Source organism: Sminthopsis crassicaudata, chromosome 6 (genome assembly GCF_048593235.1).
Source record: "Sminthopsis crassicaudata isolate SCR6 chromosome 6, ASM4859323v1, whole genome shotgun sequence".
In the NCBI taxonomy this organism is placed as follows: Eukaryota; Metazoa; Chordata; class Mammalia; order Dasyuromorphia; family Dasyuridae; genus Sminthopsis; species Sminthopsis crassicaudata.
The window spans coordinates 172,784,226-172,801,131 of NC_133622.1; the positions used below are offsets into that span (position 1 = coordinate 172,784,226).

The following is a 16,906-nucleotide window of genomic DNA, read 5'->3' on the forward strand; positions in this document are numbered from 1 at the left end:
CTTGTCATGAACTCACCTCCCAGCTTTACCCAAACTCTGAGTAGAAGACTTCCCTTTTAACAAATTATAAATTTTAAAGGATACCTAGTAATTCATTGGACAGTGAAGTGGCAAAGTGGATAGAGCCTTTGTGACTGGAATCAAGAAGACCTGAGTTCAAATACAGCCTCAGACACTTAGTAATTGTATGATTCTGAACAAGCCACTTCATCGCATTTACCTCAGGTATCTGGAAAATGAGTTGGAGATGCAAATGGCAAACCATTCCAGTATGTTTGCCAAGAAAACCCTCTTGGTGTTATGAAGAATCAGACAGGACTGAAAAAGCAAGCAGGTGAACAACAATAAATAATTTTTGAGGGTGGAGATTGAAGAGGATAATGCTAGCCTAAACTTTTATCTACCCTGATTGAATCCATCCTTTTCAGTCCTTTAATCAGTAAGTATTCATGTAGTTGATTAATGATACTGCAGAAGAAAAGGTATATTATCAGAGAACTGGGTGTGAATTCTGATTCTGACACTTAGTACTTTTACGAACTTGGACAAGATAAGCCATTCTCTGTACCTCAGTTTCCTTATCTGTAAAAAGAAGGGCTAGGATTAGATCACCTTTGAGAATCCTTCCAGATTTGAACCTGTGGTCTTTAGACCCTGTAATTATGACTAGCCTGGATGGATTAAATGTATCCAAATCCTTAAATATTTCTCTATTGTACATGTGAAGATTTGGGAGTGTGGCTAGCACTCTCATTGCAGAATGAGGTTACCAGTTATCACATGGACATCAGCCAGCTTCTCCCATCTCCACCTAGATGAGAATGGACACAACTTCAGTAATTACTGGATTAGTACCAATAAATGGATTGATGCTGCCTTTTATAATGTTAAGTACCATCGAAAAGAACCTTATTGCATGGAGTTGAGACCAATGCTCTCTAGAACTGTTCCTTTTTGTCAGGTTGACCATCATTTTTTCCCAGGCTTAAAGCATCAAAGTCAATTGTGATTTGTTCACTTCCCACACTTCTTAAATATAATCTCTTAGTAACTTTTTCATCCTACTAATTTTAACCCTTTTAGCACTTAATAGCACAGACAAGAAGACTTCCATAAGTCACAGAATAAAATATATCCCTTTATACCTCATATTGTTAATGTTGAACCCTTAAAGCAGACCAGCCAATTCTAACTAATGAATACACTTGTTCAAGAGTGAGCCGCAGTTGAGTAAATTACTCTATTTTTATGTACCAAATCATAGAGTTAACGTAATTATTCTGCCTCCACTACCTTTGTTGACATCAACAATCACACTTAGAAATCTCAGCTCATTTACTTCATTTGTGAAAGTGTAATTTCATAATTATAATAATGACACTTTAACAACTTCCACATGGCATGTGCCCAAACATCTTCCTTCCTCACCACATTAAATTGCAAGGCATTTAGCAAGGTCTGTTTCCCGACATACTTGCCCTCCCCACAGAAAGATCAGCATGGCCTCATACAGATTAAACTTGTCAGTGGGGTTCATCATTGCATTTCATCCACATTCTTAGAAACCTCACTTTGTACTTTGGCTGTAGTGCTGCAGAAAGAGAAATGGAGATCTGAGATTTCACTGATGGCAGCCCCCCATGAGAAACACCATCCATCTACTTGTGTAGGTCTGCTTCTGATAGCCTGAGGTTATTGTCTGGCCAGGTTGTATCAGTTTTCCTGCCTCCAAAGACAACCTTCTAGCCCCTGCCCTTGTCCAAATCCCAGTCTTTCTACTAACTATATTAACTCGAGAAAGACCTTCTCTTTTAATCCCAGTTTTCTCATCTTCAAAATGAGAATGATTGACTAGATCAGGGATTCTTCATCTTTTTGGTGTTATGGCTCCCTCTAACAGTAGGGTAAAGCCTGTGGACCCTTTCTCAGGATCATATTTTCAAATATATAAAAATACATAGGATTGTAATAGAAAACAATTGTAGTAAATCAAGATTTTCTTTTTTTCCCATTCAGATATACAGAGTTTCAGAAGTCTTTCCATGGAAGCTTGATCAATGTGCCCCTGCACTAGATGAACTCTATAGACTAAACTCTAACAGACCCTCTATTTAATCCTAACTCTACCTTTGCCAATTTATAAACTCATTCTCTAGGCCAAACCATGGCTGTCCTGGAGCCAGCTCAAATTGACTAGTGAAAGCTGATAGTCAATTTTTATTATGAACATTTGTATCCCAGAAATCAGCAAACACTACCAAGCAGAGCTTGATATTATTTTCTTGATTGTTTCGTCTTAAGAAAATAATGGAAAAATGTTGATAATGAAATTAAAGCTGGTTGTTAAATATTTATCAACATACTCTTGGGGCTGAATCTTTTTGATTTTATTAGCTTGCACTATCCATTTGATTGTTGCCATATTTTGCATTATGCCATTAATTATCTCTCTCTGTGAATGTATTTGTGTGTGATCTCATTAAGCCTTTTGCTTTCCCCCATAATGCCCAGCATATCCCTTGTATATAGAATGGTTTCTCAGTAAAAACTTATTAGTAAATTGATGCTACCTCTATCTAGCAAGTTTGATGGATGGATATAGACCCCAAAGAATCCAAGCTTCTAATTTTTCTGCTCTCAGTTCCTTGACTAGTGATGAACCACAAAACCTACTCCGAGGCCATCTAGCTCATGAAAGAACTTGGTAACAGGGAGTGTATCAAATAAATGAATAATTATTAGTGATCAGCAATCAGAAAATGGCATTGGCTTTTTCCATTTGATGTTTAAGCCTAGCCTGAATCTGTGCTTTTGAGAGTCCCTTGAACAGCAATATCAAATTAGTCAATACTTAAAAGATATTAGGCTATTCACTGGAAGGATTGGAACTGAAACTTAAATACTTTGGCCATATAATAAGAAGATATGACTCATTGGAAGACCCTGATATTAGGAAAGATTGAAGGCAAAAGGAAAAGGGAACTGAGGATGAGATGGATAAATAGTGTCATGGAAACAATGAATGTGAACCTGGACAGACTTTCAGAGATAATGTAGTTTAGAAAAGTCTGATCCATGGAATTACCAAGAGTGGGACACACCAGAACAGCAGTTTGTCACCTCTTCTGCAGTCTATTACTGTGTGTCCAAGAACCTGACTTTTCTGGCTAAATACAGGGTTATAGTAAGCCAGCCCTAACCCTTATTCCAAGCTCTTTAACTTTCCTATGGAACAATTAAGACTTCTACCTCAGAAAATATAATACTCAGTTGAGGAAAGCTTTTAATTTTTTTTTTCTTTATAACTTTTAAGAGATTAAGTACCTAAAACTTCACTGAAGACTTTTGGGACATTTAGGATTATAGAATGGTAAATTAAAAGTTTGGAAGGGAAGCAGAAATTAGGTGGCCCAAGAATTCCTAATCTGTTTTTTTCTCTTGGAACCTTTTGGCAATCCGACAAAACCAACAGATCCCTTTTCACAACAATGTTTTTAAATAACTGAAGGAAGAACTAAATTTCAACTATAAATTAGTGAAAATCAAGCTGTAATTTTTTCCCCATCTACACTTATAGACCCAAAAGCATTGACTTTGTCTAGATGATGGTGATATGTCTCTATCTAGTCCCTTGAAATCATCTTAACATCATGGTTGAGATAGAAATACCATTCTAATTATGGTTACTATACAGTATTTGTCCTTTAGCTTTCAAGTCAGGACCACCAGGGGGAGCTCACATTTTGACTTACCTGATTTTTCCCTAGGTCTTAAAACCTTCAATAATGAACTAAAAATTTGACCATCTGATAAATATGTTAGATTGCTGAATTTTAAAAGTATGTCTTCATTTTAGTATTTTGCTAACACTATTTCCTCCAGGAAAAAACATCAACGCAAAGCCAAATAGAATGGAAAGCATGTTTTCTGATAGAGAACATACAATCTCACTATTGATTCCTTGATAGTTTTTTAAAATTACTTTAATGATAAATTTTAAAACTACTTTAATGATATTTTTAAAAACTACTTTAATGATACAAATCAGGTTGTTTTTCTTTAAGAAAAAAACTATTTTACCTAGTATAGCACTGGGTTTGGAATCAGGAGACAAATCCTAACTCCAGCAACAAGCTTTATCATTTACTTACTATTTAGTTGCTTGCTATTCTTTCAATTTATATTATAATAACTAGAGTCCTTTTTTCCTGGTTTTGCTGATTTCACTTTGTATCAATCCTTATGAATTTCCCTGGCCTTCTCTGAATTCTTCATAGTCATTGTTTCTGAAAATGCAGTAATATTCCACTTCTGCCACAACTTGTTTCACCATTCCTCAAATTGATGGGCATGTATTCTAGTTCTTTGCTATTACAAAAAAGTGCTGCTATTAGTATTTTGGTATAAATAAGTCCTTTCTTTTTGTCATTAATTTCTTCAGAGTATATGCCCAGCAAAGAGATGTGTGTCAAAGAGTTTGGACATTTTAGTCATTTTCTTAATAGAATTTCAAAGAGGGAGTCCATTTCTAAATATTCCCAACACTGTAAAAAGTATGAAGGTGTGTTATTCTTATTGTTAAGCATAACTGGCATGTCTATGACTCTTTAAAATTTGTAAATCATCTGTTTTCTCTCATTTGAGTCTCACACAATCTTTTGAAGTATATACTTCAGGAAGTCTTTCCCCATTTTACAAATGAAGAAACTGAGATTCAGAGAGGTTAACTGACTTATCCACAGTAATACAGATAGTATGTCAGAATAAGGATTTGAAGTCTAGTCTTTCTGATTCTAAGACTTTCTTAATCCTCCATCCAAAAGTAACTTCCTACCATAAACTTTTATAGAGCCTTATTCATGCCTCTTCTATGTACTTGCCCCAGTTCTGTTTCATATTATTTGTAGGATCATGTCTTTTAGAGGCTGGAAATTGTCCAGTACTTTCCTCTCATTTCTACTGGGAGACTTTCAGGCCCAAAGAGCTTAGAAGACTTACCCAACCCCACACAGTCACTAAGAGATACTTGAATCCAATTTTTTGCCTCCCTATCAAGTGTTCTTTCCACTAGAGTTCACGACTAATTCAACCCAACAACAAGAGTAAGGGCTTACTACATGCACTGTGCCAATTGCCTCTTATGAACATTACCCAGTAGAGTCAAAACTCACTAAATGGGGAAGGGGTTCTGGAGGCAGTTAAGTTCTTCCTTCATCCTTCAAACAGAAGAAGAATCGCTTGTCAGGTTTACAACAGGTTTATCATTCTTTTTGAGATCTGGTTGGACAATATGGTGACTGAAATCCTTTCTGGTCCATCTCCCATCTTGGTGCCTTTGCACTGGCTGTCCACAAAGCTTGAAATGCTTTCTTGGCTCACCCCCTCTTCTTAGAATCCCTGGTTTCCACCAAGTATCAGCTCAGATCTCACTGTACACAGAAAGCCCTTCCCAGTCTCTCTTGTGCCAGTACCCTCCATCTAATTTGTGAGTTATTTTGCAGGTAGCTACATATTTACGTGATATTTTCCCCTATCCATATAAACTCATATGTATTAATCACCTTATGAAATATAAAAACATACCTTTAAAAATCACTTACAGAATGATCCCATCTAGTTCTTGAACTGCTTCTGGAGGCAAAGGACAAATTGATTATATTATATATTATAAAATTATATTGTCAAACCTCTGATTATCAGAGTTTAGAGTCCCAGCTCCCAGAATCTGTATGTGCAATTAGTAATACTTTAGGAAGGGGAAGGGCCTTTATAATCCAGCAATTTCTTAAATCCAGCCCCCAAGAAGACTTATAATAAGGACAGACTATGTAGAACAGAGTCAGGGTTGATCCCTTACTGTTTTCCTTATTCTGTCCCTGTATGGAGCTACTCCGACCTTGAAATTTTTGTTCCTAAAGACAATTCTATGCATCCTGAGGTGTCAACTCACCTTCCCCTGACAGGAATCCTCTCCTCAAGATAGTCTGGACAACTATATCAGAAAGGATTTGAAAAACTGAGGGATACAATTGGAGGTGCTTTGCTTTTCATACTCAAAGGGAAAGAGACATTTTCTTTTCATAATCATAATAATCCCATAATCAAGGGATATGTAGTCCCTTGGAACAAAGAGGATTCTCTGGTCTACTTGGTGACAATCTGAGTTGCTGGATGAAGGTGAAATAGAATCTTCCTCTAGTCCCTGAAGAAAGGACAGCCATTCAGCAGAAGCTTCCATGGATTTGTGACCATCCCCTTATGGGTTCACAAAATCATTTAATAAGAGTCTCAAGGTGATTTACATGGTGATAGTAACCCTGGATTGATTTGGGGAACCTTGGCATCAAGGAGCAGGAGGAGAATGTCTTTTATAGAGGCCAGAAGAATTATAGCAATAGTGATGATGATAATAATAGCATTTACATAATACTTCAAGGTCTAAAAGTCTCATTTGTTCATAACAGTACCCCATGAGGTAGATACTATTGTTCCTATTTTATAGATGAAACACTAAGGTTGTGAGTTAAGTGATTTGTTCAGGGTAATGTAGCTAGTAAAAGACAGGATTTGAAGTTGGATTATTCTGATTCCAAGTTCAACATTGTTGCCTGAGATTGCTCTCAGGATTTGATTGGTTCAAAGGACTGGAGGGGGAAAAAAAAGCCATTTCATTGAGAAATATATGTTCCTAAAGTATAGTGGAATTCTCATTGCCCTGAGAAATGTCCTTCTGACCCAACATTTTCATTCTGACAAATGCAGAAAACAACGTCTATTTTTAGTAAATTGCATTTTAATCTTATTGTATGTATGTTTGTTTTTATTGAATTTTATGGTCCATGAGTATTGTGAGCCAGGCCTGACTGGAGCCAATTCCTGAATAAAATGATTCAGCAAGACAGTTAACAAGTATTTGTTAAGTACCTACTATGTGCCAGGCACTGTTCTAAGCAGTGGGGATACAAAGAATGACAAATGACAGTCTCTACCTTCAAGGAGCTAACAGGAGAGACAACTTAATTTAAACAACTATGTATTGTTATTGTTGAATCCTTGTTCAGTTTTCTTGGCAAAGATACTGGAGTGGTTTACCATTTCCTACTCTACCTTATTTTCAGATGAGGAAACTGAGTTAAACAGGTTTAAGTAATTAATTTACCCAGGGTCACACAGCTAATATGTGTCTAAAGTCAGATCTGAATTTAGGAAAATGAGTTTTCCTGACCAGGCCTAGATCTCTCATCCACTGCACCACCTGGCTTCCCAAACAGCTGTGAACAAACAAGATATATAGAAGATGAATTGGACATAATTAACCAAAGGCATATGCCCTCATTAAGGGGGATCTTCTGGAAGATAGGGGTTTAGGTGACACTTGAGGAAGGCAGGAGATAGAGATGAAGAAAGAGAATTCTAGGTGTAAGGTATAACCAGTGAAAATATGATTCAGGAAGGATTCAGCATGGATTTAGATGGGCATGAAGGGGTCCTGGGTCCTTGTTCCTTGGTAGCTAGGTGGGGTATTGACAAGAGAGAATTTGAATCACTATCCAAGTTACTCCTTGAGGCAAGCAGGAAGGAATATAACAATCCTCCTGCATTCTAAAGGATATTCTGGGAGAAATATAATGATGGATAAGATGTTTTCTCTGCTCTTTGGAAACTTTTAATCTCCTTTGAGGAAAGCTTGCTTGGAGGTTACCATGACATAAGGAATGCTAGGTACCAAAGGAGAAATACAAGCATAATGCTGGAGAAGCTCAGAGAATAGAGGTGAGGAGAAACAAAGGGACGAATGGAAGAAAGGAAAAGAAGGAAAAAGAGAGAAGGAAGGGAGAGAGAGACAGAGACAGAGACAGAGACAGAGGAAAAAGGAAAGAAAAGGGAAAGAAGGAAGAAAAATTGAAGTGATCATATAAGGCTGCTTGGAGAAGGTAAGCTTTGAGCTAGATCATAAAGAGTAATTAGGAATTTAGTATGGCAGAGAACTGAAGGAGTTTAAAATTAATTTTTCTTAATCTACATTTTCCTCCTAATAGGTGCTGTATTTGATGAAGACACTGGAAAAGTACTAGTTGTACAAGATCGAAATAAAGTAAGTGATTTCTTATTAATTCTGAATGTTCAGATTATTCTAGAGGAACAAAGACAATGTCTTCTATATTTATATTGCCTAATTTATCATTGTCCATAAATTATAGGATACTAATAAAGAGACATTTTGGAAAAAAATCAATCAATAACTAATTAAATGCTTATTATGTGCCAAACCCTGATCTAAGTTCTAAGGAAAGATTGAGGGAGGGGTGAAGAAAAGTTTTTCCTTCAAGGAATTTACCTTCTAATGAGGGAAACAACATGTAAATAAACAGGTCTATATATAATCCACACATGGCACTGATCTCCAACTGTCCCCAGGTTCTATCCCAAAACTGGGACTTCCCGTCTCATCCACCTGCATCTACATTGTCATGTCATGATGGTATTCCTAAAGTGATAGCTTCGTGGCTACTATTCAGCTCTATCAAGATCTTGAGAGTAGCTCACCTCTGTAGGTCCTGAGTCCTAACAGATATATTTCTCATATAAATAAAATCAGTCATGTTTACATCATTGACAAAAAATTGACATCCCCCCCCCCCCCCGGCTGGGGTTAAGTGACTTTCCCAGGGTCACACAGCTAGGAAGTATTAAGTGTCTGAGACCAGATTTGAACTCTGGTTCTCCTGAATTCAGGGCTGGTGCTCTATCCACTGCGCCACCTAGCTACCCCACACTAGGAAACATTTATGAAATGGTAAGACAAAAACAGGAATAACATTTATTCATTAGAACAAAAGAAGAGGAATAATCAAAGAATAATAATCCATTATTCAATAATAATTATTCTTCCACGAATCCATAGTGATCTGGGAAAGAAATGGGCACATACTTATAGAAATCTAACAGGAAAATACATGAATAGGGAAATTTGTTCTCAGGGAAGACAATTCATGACTCTGAGTGGCAAGGCTTTATGTCCTAGATCTCTCTAGAAAATAATCTGTCCCAACTACTTTCTGCTTTCTGCTCCTTTTACAATCCTCATATGTCTCCTGCTGGGAATAGCTTTTTTTCTGCTACTCTCAGGCTGCTGAAGCAGTGTGCTCTTTCAGGATTTAAAGTTCCCTTTAATTGGAGAACTGTCAAACTACTCAAATTTTTTCAAGGACTCTGAAGAGTTTTTACTTCTTAATTTATAGCTAGTTTTAGTGGCCACATAACCTTTCCTCAGTTAGCTCTTCAAATAGCAAAGGATTCTGTTTGTCCAATCAGCTCTCTGCAAAGTCATAACTTTTCTCATAGCAAAAGAGAATCAATATCTCTCATTCCTCCTGTTTCTCTCTCTCAGTTTAAGATAATAAGAATTCCTGAAAGATTTCACCTCTTTCAGGCTATTGCTAGAAAGGATAAGTCCATAGAGCTCTCTCAATAGCATCATGATTCATCTCTCTTCCAATGAGCCAGTAAGCTTTCAGTAAAGCTATACCACTAAATTGCATAGGCTTAAAAATGAATAATTTAAGTAATGGATTGTTTTTGCTACAGTTTAGCTGTCAATTGTTGTAATGACCTGAGCATATATGTTACATTTAAAAGGGAAGACAGTTACTGATACTGATTTTTAGGCAAGAGATCCATTTTTTCCTTCTCAAGAATTTGGATAGAAAGTAAACAACATACTTATGTTTGTTTTTCTAAATGTAGCAAATCCATGCTCATGTTTCATCAGCCACAGTTGGACACTTTATGGATATTAAAGGGACACTGCCCCTTTACCCTAGCCTAGTGGAGTCATTTTGGGCTTCTTTGAGAATGAAAGACAACAACTAATAGACACTTTTCCTAGTTGACTGATTGCATGACTGGAAGATTAACTGATTTCAGTATCAATTTGGAAGGACTTCTTTAAAGTCCCTGAAGTCAGCAAGCATTTATGAAGCTCCAGGAAAATGCTACTCACCAATGTGAGTTTGGGCAAAACACTTAACTTCTCTAGTCCTGAGTTTCCTCACCTCTAAAATATAGCAGCTAGACTAAAAAATATCTAGATGCCTTCTTTTGGGGATTCTATAATCCTTGCATTTCAGCTCTTTATCAGGAAAAATTTCCTAATTAGATCTGCACAGAAATGAACTAAGCTGCTTCAGATGTAATGAACTCCCTGGCCCTTAGGTCTTCTGGTAGCAGATGTGATGATGATAGCATTTGTGTAACTCTTCAGGGTTTGCAAAATGACCGCTTGTTGCTGATGTTATGGAAGGAATCCAACTTCAGATGAGAATTAGACTCTAGCGTTCCTTCCAGCTAATATTTTGGAACTCTGAAGACTAAATAAGGTATCTCAGTGGTTAGAGCATTAGGTCTGGAGTGAGAAAGACCTGAGTTCAAATCTAGCCTCAGACACTTACTAGCTTTGAGACTAGGTAAGTCACTTAAATCTGCCTCAGTTTATGCATCTGTAAAATAAACTGGAGAAGGATATGACAGACTACTCCAATATCTTTGCCAAGAAAACTCCATGGGCAGTATTTGTGTGCTGTAGTCCACACAGTCACAAAGAGTCAGGCACAATTAAACGCTTGAACAGGTCTAAACAAACAGAAAATTCAGGTCCAGGGATAGGAATAAGATCCCAGTAATGCATATTACTAACCAACGTGTCTCTCAGATGAATCTAGAATTTCTTAGAACTAAAAAAGATGTTTGGAACAGAGGACTTTTCTGACATCATATTAGGAAATGAAGGAAATTCAAATACCTGAAGAGTTTTGTTATCTGGAATAATTTGGGAGGGGTGTGTGTGTGTGTGTGTGTGTCATTGGAAAAATATTAACTCATTCAGTTGTGAACATTTGAAATCTTAATATTTATTGTAAGAAATGCCACTGTACCCATTGACTGGGGTTAACTTTTTAAAGACCTTTTAGAAGGACCAAACACATCAATTGACATTAAAAAATTCTTTTATGATTTTATGATAATTTGCTTCAACTTCTCTTACCTGTACAAATGTACTTTAAATAGAAGTAATTATAAAGTTATTTTACTTTGAAATAAAAAAGTTTCAGCTCATTTTTTCATTTTCTCATTTTCTTTGCCATATGTTTTATTTGAGATTTTTCCCCTTCTCTGTATCATTATTGTAGCTCAGTCGTTTGAGATAGCTTCAGTTCTGATTGTAGGGTTAACAAGTATTCTTAAGCCTTTTTGTAACATGGACCTCTTCAGTAAACTGGTGAACATAATGGACCCTTTTTCAGGATAATGGTTTTAAACATATAAAGAACAAACATGTATAGTTTGTATGTATACAAAGAAAACCAATTGTATTGAAGTACTTAGACATATATAAATATATGTGTGCACAAATATTTGTGTGACTGTATACATGCTTACAAAGATATATATGTATATATGTGCTGTCTTCATATTCATAGCCATATATACTTTTAGATACTCAATACCAAAAAGTCACAGCACAAATTAAACTATTAATTTTTTAGATAAAACTATACATATATATTAAATTATACATTAATAAACCATATAGACTTATGCATTAAAACATACACATTATCTATATACAAGCATATGTATTTTGTGTACACAAGTCCATGTGTTATATATGTGTTATGCTCACATGCCTATTTGCATATATGTGTTTTAAATATTTTTCAATCATATCTTTGTGACTCCATTTAGGAATTTCTTGGCAAAGATATTAGAGTGATTTGCTGTTTATTTCTTCAACTGATTTTATAAATGAGGAAACTGAGACAAACATGATTAAATGTCTTGTTCAGAGTCACCTGGCTGGTCTGTGAGACCACATTTGAACTCAGATCTTCCTGATTCCAGGTCTAATATTCTACCCACTGCACCAGTACTGCTTTCCATTAGATGTTTTAAGTATCTATTTATGTATAAATAATTTGTAAATAGTGAATACATGCATATTTGTGTATATTTATAAATTTGAGGGTTGGAGGTTAAGAACTCCAGTTTAATAGTTAAGGATGTGTATATTTTTCTTTCCAGCATATAACTTATTTCTTAATAGACCCATCCATTTATTTAATTTATCAAAGTATTCCAGTGTAGTAACTGCCTCACTGGATGGCTAAAAGTATCCAATTATGACCTTTGTTAGAGATAATTCTGTGTTTTGTGTCTGAGTATGTGGTGAACAAAACACAAGTTGCTGTCAAATGCACTGGCCTTCCCTGGACTGACTTGGATTGTTAATGTCCTAAAGAGACATTCATTTTAAACATTAGATACCAGGATTGATTGCAGATCCCTCCAAATGCTAATCGAATTGGCCTTAACTAAGGACTTGAGAGATACAGTAGAATGAACCCTAGACTTATTTCTCTGAATACAGGGTATATGAGGGGCAATCTCAGACTTTCTGGGACAATCTATTCCAAGCCTCTCCAGGGAAAGTCTAAAGGGTTATCACTGTTGCTTTCACTATAGTACAAGTAAGCAGAACCAAGGTTTTGCTCTTAAGTTCCAGTTATTCATCTGAAATTACTTATGTGGGATGTGGGCAAGATGGATTGGTCAAAAAGGAAAGGGCTAAGACTTGAAATATTTTGGGTATCTAGATATCCATAATATTATATATATATACATACATACACACATTTATATCTTCACACAATATCTCAAAATTCATAGCATAGATTAAAGTATTCATAAGTTTATTCAAAGTTCATAAAATATCATTTATGTGCACATATTTAAGTTAGCAATTACATTGTGCTTTAAGATTTATAAAATACTTTGCAAATATTATAGAAATGTTTGGTTTTATATTTAGTCTTTTTTCTGTTCTTTGGTTCATATTTATTGATTTTTATCAGTTTCATAATAATAAAAAAAATGTATAAGAGTAGTCTCATGGAGTACTTTTACAAAATGACAAATTGAGTTGTTTTATCACATGCATTTTCATGTCTGTCTCATGATATAAAATAGTTATACCAAATTCCTTATTAGGATGGGGCATTAGTCTGTTTAGCTATGGGTATTTTGTTCTGTTTTAAAGAAAAATATAGACCTTTGAGGTTTAAAAATAGCCACTCTGCCTGGGAAATGACTTTGTCAAATGTCATTTCACTGGGGAGTTTAGCAGAGACAGGCCGCCCAGAGACAGACCACCTCACTGCCACAACTGGTTCCATTCTACCCAGACTCCAAGGACAGATCAGCCCGCCAAGAATTTATGTCATTACACCTTTAGCAAAACATGGAGATTCACATAAAATAAATCTGTGTCTAAATCATGTCATGAAAGAGTGACTCAAATCCTAAGAAAAATCCCCAGTGGCCAGGATAGTCCTGGCTCACTCTAGACCAAGATGGCTCAATGTTGAGCTGGGTTTTTCGGCTCATAAAAGAGTTGTATATATTTAAATTTAGGGGTGGAAAGAAGCCCAGAAATCATATAACCCAGTTCCCTCATGTTGCAGATGAGGAAACTGAGGACCAGAGAAATGAGTGACTGCCAAAATCTCACAGGGATTGTGATAAAACTAGAATGTGGACTCAGGTGGCCTCTCTTTAAATCTAGCAGGGTCCTCTTGTCTTAGAAGATATATTAAAGCAACTAAGGCCATTGAGACACAGATGTAGACATGACAAATCCCCAGGGCTAAGGTTCACTTAGCATTACATGTCCTTGAAAGGAACTTGCAAAACTGATGAAACATTATTTTTTGAATGGTCAAAGTATCCAAAGGGTTCTGTTCAACACATTTTCTGGACTTGTTCCCAATTCATTAAACTCTCTAGTCTTCTGTTTGGAAGGCCTGATTGAATTGTTATAGAAAGCTATATTCAAAGTCTGGAATATCTTAGCTCTGAGTCTGGAAAGTCTGAGTTCAAGTCCAGCCTTTGAGACTATATAATTTCAAATGTGAAGTGATTTAAAGTTATCAAGTCTCATTCTCTCATTTTCCCAGGTTTTTTGTCTCCATAACCTCTTGGGTACAAGTTTTCAGCTGCCAATGCCAAATCTGGGTACAGCTTCTGGGGAAAAAATTTATCTGATGGAGTTAAGGGAGAGGACATCCAGTACATGGACTGCCCCTTGACCCTTTCCAAGAATCCCTAACATAACTAAAGTTGATTTACTTTAAGGAGCTCAGGGAATATTTCCAAAGAGTTGCAGGACCTCAGTTCAAATCCTGAAGGTCTCTGACACTACCTGTGTGCCTTTGGTGATAACAGATCAGCATTGTCAATGCTTCATTATATTTTATTTTTTTATCAAATGCTACCCAATTATACTTTAAACTGATTCTGACAATATTTTTTGACATTTCGGCTTTAACCCATTCACCATTATTTGATGCTCTGAAGGAATTGCTTTTAAGATTGTTCCACTTTTACTTCTGAATTGTTTTCAGAAGTTATATTTTCAAGGAGAGATTGGTCTGTTTAACTGAGGCAAGTTTAAGTGACAGTCTTTTGACTCCAAAATAATTCAGTCAGACAAGTACCACTTACAAAGAACTTACTGTGTGCTAAGTCAAATCTGGTTATAAGACCAAGGTTAAGTTGAGCACTAATTAATAATGATTAGTGAGATAAACATCTTGAAAGAGATGACAGTGAACATCACAACTGTTTTCTAAACCAAAATATTTCTTCCTATTTCATTATGCACTGGGAAGAGGACCTATGCAATTACTCGAATATATTTTACTTGAATCAAATTCAATCTTTTTTTTCTATCCACTATAACATTTTCTTCTTTTACCCAAAAAAGCGTAAGTCCCCAAATGCAAAGTATCCTAAGATAGACTGACTGAAAATTGCAATCAGCCTGAAATCAAATGGCATGAAAAAAAAAATTAAAGGAATTGATTTTCCTGTCTCATTATACAATTTCTCTTTTGGAAAATGGTTTGTGGTGAGACTTTCAAAAAAGGGAATTCTGTGGAAACTAGGCTCCTGGAACTCCCTTTCTCTGTGAAACCAGAAACCCAGTACTTTCTTAGTTTTACAGAGTCCATGTACTTCTGATATTAATATTAAAAAACCCCAATTTTAGAACTTTCTCTGGTGGCAGCAAAAGGTTCTGAAGCCAGGCTGTGAGTCTTGGGAACAGTAATGTCAGAGAGAGAGAGCACCATTTTCTCCCTCTATTGGGAGAGAGACATTTTGAGTTCAGGGCTGATTATGGACTTCTGTGGCAATAAAGTAGTTTAACTAGACTGTGTATGGGGTGGGTAGTGGGGTGTGTGTGTGTGTGTGTGTGTGTGTGTGTGTGTGTGTGTGTGTGTGTGTGAGAGAGAGAGAGAGAGAGAGAGAGAGAGAGAGAGAGAGAGAGAGACAGAGACAGAGACAGAGACAGAGACAGAGACAGAAAGAGAAAGAGAAAGAGAGACAGAGAAAGAGAGAGAAATGTTCTTCATGGCAGCTGAGATCGGAGCATCAGGCAGCATTGTGGAACTGTGATAGCCACAGTACAATTGAGAATAGAAGGAGAAAAATCCCTGAAAGCATTTTGTAATGTCCTATCAGAAAGTCAAAGTTGAATATTGTAGACTAAGGAGCCTCAAGCAATCTGTTCTCTATAACAAAAACCTCTGAGTTGTCTGGATAAAATATACTATGCAACTTAAATGAGGCCATTCTTTGAGATCTATAAGAGCACAGTAAAAGTTTTACTCTCTTCCTTTCCCTGGTACCTCTTGAAGAAAGGCATTTTATATATGATTAACTGTTTCCTTAAGCAGTTTCTATTTTCCTGGTTTTTGTCGCCTGTTTATAGTGACCCAAATAAACAAACCATGATCATAAGTGACTGTGACTCACATCTCTTAATTAATTGCAGGCAAGGGGGAATACAAGGGAACAAGCTTTGTATGCACAGAAATATATAGGTCAGAGATTTAAATTTCTTCCAGAATGTTAGGATGTTTTGTCTCTAGCTGTGTCTAGGCCAGTTAAGATGACATTTAATGGTTTTGCTTTTATTGTTTATTCTTACAAGATCCTCAATGGCAAATACAGATAAACACATGACTTAATACTCTCCACTCGTAGACTAATGCAGTTAATGATAAGTCAGATTGAAGTGGCAAGGACTGGTAAGCAAGTCAGAGAAGTTTCTTATCTCTGTAGTAAGAATCAGAATAAAGGCATTGATTACACTTCTGGTATTGCACATTAGGAAGAAAAAAGATATGGTTTGGAAAGAATCAGCCTTACCCACATTTCTCTGTATGTGTGGGGAGGGCAGGAGAAGAGTTGGGGCAGGGGAGAAAAGTTGAAGAGTGGAGGAGAGTAAGAGCAAGTGAGCAAGGGATTCTTCCTACAAAGCTTTCCATTTTTCATCCTAAAACTTCCAAACCTTACCACATAGTGACACCTGCTGGTGGCACAAGTAATTATATGTCTACATTTGAAAATTAGTCCCTAGTCTCAGCCAAAAAAAGATTAGAAAGGCTGGTTTCTGCTCAATAAATTATAGAGAAGGGAAACAAGTGAACAAGCATTTATTTTTTGTTGTTTTTTTTTCTTTTTTTTTTCAAATTCATATAGTTGCAGCATTTCATTTTTGGATGATTTTGTGTTCCCTAATTTTTTCTCTCTCCTTTCTTCTCTTTCCCCTCCCCAAGACTGGAAATAATCTAATATAGGTAATATATGTAAAACCCTTTTGAACATATCTCAATATTTGTCATGTTGTACAAGAAAAATTAGACCAAAAGAGGAAAAAAAAAACAAAGAAACAGGCAAAAAGATGAAAATACTTTTTGTCAATCTACATTTAGTGTTCATTATTCTCTCTCTGAATATAGATACTATTTTCCATCCCAAATGTATTGAAATTGTGTTAGATCAC

General features: G+C 36.1%; 1 protein-coding gene across 1 annotated transcript in view; it reads left to right on the forward strand.

The window, feature by feature from the left end:
* NUDT6 (nudix hydrolase 6) overlaps positions 1-16,906 on the forward strand; it is a 36,076-nt gene that overhangs the window by 4,469 nt on the left and 14,701 nt on the right. The window contains exon 3 of the mRNA XM_074273701.1: positions 8,040-8,095. Within this exon, the coding sequence (XP_074129802.1) occupies positions 8,040-8,095 (56 nt within the window). The remainder of the gene's footprint in view (positions 1-8,039; positions 8,096-16,906) is intronic.